This window comes from Orycteropus afer, unplaced genomic scaffold, assembly GCF_000298275.1.
Source record: "Orycteropus afer afer isolate SDZICR_OR568_19922 unplaced genomic scaffold, OryAfe1.0 scaffold00018, whole genome shotgun sequence".
NCBI classification, from domain to species: domain Eukaryota; kingdom Metazoa; phylum Chordata; class Mammalia; order Tubulidentata; family Orycteropodidae; genus Orycteropus; species Orycteropus afer.
This window is the reverse complement of record NW_006921605.1, coordinates 19001170-19009222: the sequence shown is the minus strand read 5'-3', so window position 1 is coordinate 19009222 and position 8053 is coordinate 19001170. Positions and strand designations below refer to the sequence as shown.

At 38.4% G+C, this 8053-nt stretch overlaps 1 protein-coding gene across 1 annotated transcript in view; it reads right to left on the bottom strand.

Annotated features, from left to right (window-relative positions):
* Nucleotides 1-8053, bottom strand: part of CCDC47 (coiled-coil domain containing 47) — a 17491-nt gene that overhangs the window by 4221 nt on the left and 5217 nt on the right. Inside the window, exons 5-10 of the mRNA XM_007959910.1 lie at nt 7306-7407; nt 5591-5701; nt 3711-3796; nt 2337-2395; nt 1179-1288; nt 786-953 (exon numbers count right to left, since the gene is read on the bottom strand). Coding sequence (XP_007958101.1) covers nt 786-953; nt 1179-1288; nt 2337-2395; nt 3711-3796; nt 5591-5701; nt 7306-7407 — 636 coding nt within the window. The remainder of the gene's footprint in view (nt 1-785; nt 954-1178; nt 1289-2336; nt 2396-3710; nt 3797-5590; nt 5702-7305; nt 7408-8053) is intronic.

Genomic DNA, 8053 nt, shown 5'->3' with positions numbered 1-8053 from the left:
ACTGACTAAACCAAGCCAAATGAAACAAGAAATGGTAAGAAAGAAGAAAGGAACAAACAGGCCACTGGCACCTTGGGCACCCCACTCATAGCACTGATGACTCCACAACAATTGGGGTCCCACCTAGTAGCTCACTTTACCTTGGCAGCATGCCCCCTCCACACCTAAGAATTTTCTTCAATCCTCACAATTACTAAAATTCCCATCTTAGTGCTCCTCTTTTTGACCAGCATTTACATCTGTTTTTGATTTTTGCAAAAATATCAGAACAAGCTTATGTCTGAAACATACTAAAGCCTGTAAAAGCTCTTAGGTTTAACACACTACTTATGTAAAAACAGAAAACAAAAATATAAACAGAAAATTAACAAAAAAATATCAGAAATGTCCAATTCTACAACCAAATTTTAAACTTTATATCAAGTTTATTTAGGCCATGGGGGCACATATGCTGGCTTCTGTAACTATTCCTGATTTCTTTCTATCTCAGTAAGTGGCTTGAAACTCGACGGAACTTTCAAAATGGGACTACGTTCGGGGAACAGGATAATTTATAGCACTCTGCAGGCTCACAGATTCAACGTCATATGGATTCAACAGGAAGGATTCTTTACTCTTCTTTAAATGGCTAACAACTGACAAAATGTCATAAGTGCTAAGAATAGGCTTAACTTCAGCTTGCAGACATTCCTACACAGAAGTACCTTAACAGCTAATATTGCACAAACAGGCATCTTTATCAATCTCCTTAGTTTTAGTGCACTGATAAGGAGAGCAGCTCTTACCTCCAGCCTGCGCTGTTTCTCAGGATCTTCCTCGTTCATGATTCGCTCCTTCTCTGCTCTTTTCTTCTCCTCACGCCTGGACTGTGCAGCTTCCTGTCTCTGCACGTGAGTCAGCTTCAAGAAATTCTCTTCTACTCGGGCCCGGTTCTTATCTGCTTTTTGTTTGCCCTTTCCCCAAAAATAAAGCGTTTCATAAGAAATTCATTTGTAGCCAATAGATACAACATGCCATTTAGTATTTTTCTCCTAAAATGACTCCCAAGGATTTAGCACTTTCAAGTCAACTAGCTCTCAGTCATCTTGCGATCATTGATAACTGACCGCCAGGAAAAACAAACAACCCGTCCACAAATAACAAAAGGTGCCAACTTAAAATAAGGTTTCGGGTCTTACTTCTCTGTTGAGTCGGAACTTTTTGGCTTTATCAATAGAATAAATCACCATGTTCATCAGGGGTAGCAAAGCCTCCATATCCTTTGGGTAAGTGTTACCTGAGCCAGGCACTGGAAAACAAAGCCATTTTTCCTATTGAGTTAATGGCAGCATTAATAGTTCTGAGTCACCCAATTTTTCTTTAAAATCAATAAATAACGATAGATTCCTTTCTCCAACTCCTTAAGGCACTTAAAATGCAGTATAAATTAGAAATTTTAAAATACAAAAAGTTCTCTTCCTAAAAAAATCCAGAAATCAATAAGCAGGTATAGGGTTAGTTTTACTGTAGTTTTCTTTTTTAATTGTAATTTGGATGAAAGTTTACAGTTGTTTTCCATTCAACAGTTCATACACATTTTGTTTTGTGACATTGATTGCAATCTCTACAATGTAACAGTTTAGCTCTCTTCCCATCTCTTCCCTGTGGTTACCTTTTCCCTGTGTCCTTCCTCCCTTTGCACTCCCGCCCTCTGAGCTATCTCCCTGTGCAAATGCAGCCCTTCTGATCTCCTGTTGTTCTAAGGAATGCACCCACCTGGTATAAATGTTCACTTCATAGGTCTGTCATCTGGCTGTAAGCCATGGGAGTGAGTTCAATTCCAGGCCCTAAAGGTTACTAAGGGCCAAAGTCTTGGGGGTTTCTCCAGTCTCTATCAGATCTGTAAGCCTGATCTTTTTTATGACTTGGAGTTTTGTTCCACATTTTTCTCCCACTCTACCCCAGATCCAATTTGGATCCCTTTCCTAGTGGTTGGCAGTAGTAGCTGGGCACCATCTAGTTCTTCTGGTCTCAGGGTCACGTAGGCTGAGGTTCCTATTGGCCATCAGTTCTTTGGGCTAATTGTTTTCACGTGTCTTTGATTTTCTTCACTCTTCTTTGCTCCAGACAAAGAGAGACCAATCGTTGCATCTTAAATCACAGCTCACAAGCCTTTAATAACCAAGTCGCTACTCAACAAATGTAGAACAGTTTTTGTGTACTATGTTATGCTAATTCAGCTTGTTGCCCCCAGCGACTTAATGTAGTTTTATAGCTATCGTTTAGAGAGGGAAGAATACTCTTCAGAAGATCACCACACAGAACATTAAGGACTCAGCATGACTCAGAACACTTACCATTAAATGTAAACAAGAGTGTCCTCTTAGTGTCAGGTAGCTTTAAAGGCTGACCTTCCCTACCACAAAAGAAAAAGCTTTTTTTAGAAAGAACACTAGAAAGATACTCTCCACGCACACAAGTCACCCAGTGCACTTACATGAACAGATACTCCAAATAATAAGCCAGCACTGAGCCTGGCATCCCCAAACACAAATGGAATCTTAGAGTCCAAGAGAACTTACAGATCATCTGACCCAACCATTGATCTGATGGATGCATTTCTTCTGCAACACATACTTCCAAGTGTTCTTTCTTTACCCTATACTTAAAGACCTCAAGGAAGGATATAGTCCATTTCACCTGGGGAGCTAGAAATGAGCTTATATTTAAGGGCCCATATTTTAAATAATGGTTTTGCTTATTCTGATGGATTTTATCTCCAACTCCTGTGCTATCTTTCTATCAAACAGCATCTTATTTCTTAAATTCAGAATAAATTTAGGGATAACCTACTGTGGAATATGTAATTTAGTTCTGACTGTCACCAAAGACTCCTATGTAATCTTTATTCAGCCCTCCCCACTCCTATACACAAAATGGCCGAGGAATGCCATAATAAGATACTTTGCCCCCAGAGTTGCTACTGAGTGGAGCAAGGCAAGGATGAAGCAACGTAATGGATCTGAGTAAACATGACACAAACTAAAATCCAGTTTGGCTTTAATTATACTTAATTTTACAGCCTAGGAGAGGGCAGTACTTAACCAAAATTTAGGTGAGGACCAATTCTATGTCAAGGGTAGATTTTAAGTAATTATGCTCATCTGAGGCAGGCTGTGAATTCAAAGAACAAATCTAAACCCTGAAATACACACTTGAACAGTATTAACAGCCAGCCAGAAACTCTACGGGCATCGAGGGCTTCTGATACTATGCTCAGAAAAAGACACGATCAATCAACTATTCACAGAAGGAAGCCAGAAAAGGCCATGAATTACAAAACATACAACACAATGATTCAAACACGTAAGTCACACATCATAGATTATACAGCATAAATTGAGGGTGGGGAGAGAAGAACCTAGAATGTGAAGGAAAAAGAGATTAGCCATCGCACTTTCTTAGTGTCAGCCGTTCTCATCCACTTCACTGAGTGGATGGTGCGTACATGCAGGGACACATGCAAACTGGGATAAGCGCATGTATTTGCCTCCTATAGGTTTTCCATTACCTTGCACAATGCATGCAGCCAAAGCAAAGGAAAATTGGGATGCTTGTTACCAACTTCCCTCATTTATTTGGTAAGGGAAAATGCAGAAGCTCCCTGCAGGTTTTTCAACACAGAAAGCTAGTGAGGAAAATTAATTTCAGTATTTTTATCTTATACGTACTCTTGCATAATTTTTGGACCAGAGAACTGGTCTGAAAAATGAACAGATTCTATCTTGTCAGCATAGTGTGTAAGAAAATGAACCATCTGAAAAAAAAACAAAAAAAATCAGTTTTTTAAAGTGGGGTTTGACACATTTCCTAGTTTTCATAGATATTCACCCTTTAATCCTCCTCCTTTTTTCACAATGTCATTACAGCCAAACTTCTTTTAAAATTAAATTTAGTAAGATAAGGAACTTCTCTAAAATGAAACTAATACCTTTCTCTAGTCATAACAATAATTAAGTTTCTTCTTATTGAACAGATGAAAATCTATATCAAAATACACATCTATGGATTCAACTGTGGATTGGAAATATTAATTAAAAAAAAAAAGTAGTAAGTGGTCAAAACAATCCCTCAAAGGCTAAGAGGGAGTACAAAGTGCTATTTACATATTTACATTGTATTAGGTATTATAAGTAATCTAGGATTATTTAAAGTGTGCACAGATTTCATGCAAATACCATGCCATTTTACATAAGGGACTTGAGCATCTGTGGATTTTGTTGATCTGTGGGGGGTTCCGGAACCAATCCCCTGCAGATATTGAGGGACTGCAAAGTGCTAAATAAAAATGGAAGTATGACAAAAACCTAAAACATCAGGAATAGGCAGAGGAAATGGAATGTGTGATTAATTGCTTCCATGAACAACTTCCTCCTTGACCATGAGACCAAAAGAACCATATGGTTCTTGGCTACCATTACTGAACATTTTGATCAAAAAGTCCATAAAAGAATCCTGATGAAAAGGGGAAAAAGCAGAACAAAATTTCAAATTCTCATGTAATTTAGACTTTCTGGAACCATGGAGGCTAGATGCACCCTTGAAACTATTGCCCCAAGATAATCTTTAAACCTTAAACCAAAAATATCCCCTGAAGTCTTCTTAAAATGATAGTTTACCTTAACTAGTAAAGAAGGTCTTCCTTGAGCACTGTGCTCTTTTAAGATTTATCTACAAAGGGTCAAACTGACAATAACAACTCTGAAGATTAGATAGGAAACTTAGAGGGCAGTGAGTTGACGGTAATGAGGAAAGATAACTAAGAAAAGGAGAGTGAGAATCACTGCACAACTCGAAAAGTGGAATCCGTGTCACTGAATTATACATGTACAGATTGAACTGGTGTTATGTTCTGTTGAATATATACTCAAAAATAACAAAAATAAATCATATATTTGAAAAATCTAAATTAACTTCAAGGGAGTCTCTATGAAAAGATCATTTGAACCTAAATTTAGAACTATGAAGTCCTGATGGCATAGTGGTTAAATCACTTGGCTGCTAACCAGAAAGGTCAGTGGTTTGAACTCACCAGTCACTGGTGTAGAAAGACATGGCAATTTACTTCCATAAAGGTTACAGCCATGGAAACCCTAAGGGGCAGTTCTACTTTGTCCTATAGGGTCACTAAGAATTTGAATTGACTCAATGATAGCGGGTTTTGAACTATCCAATATTTTTATATTAAGATGTATTATTATTATTATTATACAGATATAATAGAAGGGCTCTCTATCCATCTCTCTTCTCCCACACCAACTGAAGTACAAAAGAATGGAGTAAAGTATGTGGTGAAAAGGATTGAAGTTGAATTCTTTTTTCAAAAAAGAAAGCTATTAGCAATCTCAGGAACCACTCTTGATTTGGAAAAAAGACTTCTTGATTACTCAAATTGTCTTTCTGACAAATTACTCTATTACTTACAGAAAGCATTTCAGTATTTGTGTGGGAAAGGAATACACAAGTGGTTCACTGTCATAAGATGAAGAACTTTTAGGGAGAGTGCTCTAAATGCCACGGTCTACAGAGGTATGTCTTCTATTGTACTTACCTTTGTATCCATCATTCCTTCTGTGACTTCTCCCATCTCTGACAGGATGGCCAAGGAATCGGGCAGTCCATACTTTGCTCCAGACTTAGGCTTATCACTACAAAACTCACTCTATAGGAAGAAAGAATGGATAACCAAATTATGGCACATACACACAATGGAACACTACGCAACACTAAAGAATAACGTAGAATCCGCAAAACATTGCACAACATGAACTTGGAGGACTTCAGCTGCATGAAATAAGGCAACCACAGAAGGACAAATATTATATTAACCCACTATTGTAAAAAATCAAGGAAGTGTTTATATATGGAAAGAAATTTTCTTTGTTGGTTATCAGGAATGGGAGGGGAGGGGATGGAATATTGCTAGATAGGTAAGAGACAAGTATTGATTTGAGTGAAGGGAAAGGCTATACCAAATTGAGTGACCAACACAGTAACACTAAGGAAAAGGAAGACACAGAGAGGTACACAAGAGGTACAGACAACAAAGATAAACACTTTTACATATATACTACTGCCTTATCAGTATTAACAAACATTAATCTATAGGTAAATACATGGATGTATAGATAGGCTGAATGATCAAGTATGTCTAGGCAAAAGGGAGTATACCTATGACCATATATAAAGTTGGCAGATGACATTCCTACACACGTATATGTATTGTAAGAATATCCACATAAATAGAACTAACAAGGGGCAAAGTTACGATAACTTCTTAGCCACAGTCAACCACCCTGATGGAGCAAGTTATTGTACCTTGGGCTCAGGACTATGGTTGTGGGGACATTAAGCTCAACTGGCATAAAATATTACACAAAATCATTGTTCTATACACTACAGTATAGAGTAGTGACTGGAGTCTTAAAAGCTTGCAAGTGGCCATCTAGATGCAACCATGGGTCTCTCCTTGTCTGGAGCAAAGAATGAAGAAAACCACAGATGCACAGAAAGAATTAGTCCAAGGTGGACCATGTGAACCTCAGCCTATATGACCAGAAAAACTAGATGGTGCCTGGCTACCATTATCAACCACTCAGAAAGGGATCACTGAAGGAGATCCTAGATAGAGTAGGAGAACAATGTAGAACAAAACTCAAAATCACAGAAAGGACCACGCTTACTGGTCTGATAGAACCTGGTGAGACACTTGAGACTATGGCTCCTAGTTACCTTTCAGGTCTGGAACTGAACTCATTTCCGTGGCTTTCAGCCAAGCAACAGACAGGCATATAGGGTGAACATTTACATCAGGTAGATACACTCCTTAGAATGATCAATCATGGGAGAACAGATGGGTAGTATTTACACAAAGAGATAGCTCAGGGGGCAGGAATGCATAGGAAAGAACAACACAGGGAGTGACAACTGCAGAGACAAAGTAAGATGGCAGTCAACTTCATGAAAAATGTGTATGAACTGCTTTAAGGAGAATGAATTTGCTCTGTAAACTTTTACCCAAATCACAATAAAAAATTTAAAACAAAACAAAAAAAAAAAACCCTCATTATAGAGGAAGAAATAAATGAAAATAAGACATGACATTTTACTGCACACAGATTTTTTTCTAACTCAAGAGAATATGTACTGGCCTATCAGTACTTAACAATGTTCAGATAATACAATTCTGCTATACTATGAGGCTGAACATTTACATAATAAAGAGGTAATTTCTATATAAATCTGAGTTGGAATGACCTCACATACCAGATCCTGCATCTCCTTCTGCAGTCGCACCAAGGCTTTCCGTGTGCCAACAGCAAACACATAGGTATCCATGTCTTCATCATTCATGGTTACTTTTATTTGCTTTAAAAAACAAACAAATGAACCTCACTTGTGTTGGGTTCTGTGGTAGGCAGAAATATTCTAATACGGCCCCCAAGATTCCTGCCCCCCACTGTATATATCCTCCTGAGTGTTAGCAGGATTTGTGAATGATAGGATATCACTCCCAGACTATGTTGCATTCTATGGCACTGTTAATCAAAAAGGACAGTAGCCTAGGTGGGCCTGACCTAATCAAATGAACTCTTAAAAGGGTTTGGGTCCTACTTGAAGAGATTTGAAAGTTGAGAGGGCCTATGCAGGGGGCCATGTGGTAAGGACCTAAGAGTTGCCTGTAGGAATGGAGTGTGGTTCCTGGAAGGCAGTAAGAAAACGGGGATCTACAGCCATAAGGAACTGAATTTTGCCAACAACCTAAAAGACTTTGAGAAGAGGACCCAAAGCTCCAGGGAAGAACGCTAGTCCAGCCGTCACCTTGATTTCAGCCTGGCTACAAGTCTGTGGTAGTTTGTCATACAGCAACAGAAAACTGATACAGGTTCACACAGAACTCAAATCCAAAACCAGAAATAAAGTATTAGCTGGGCAAGTGAAAAGTCCTTAGCATTCTACATTGGGTCAGAGAGAGAAAATTATAAGCCTAAAGAATCTGATACAAAAAAAAATA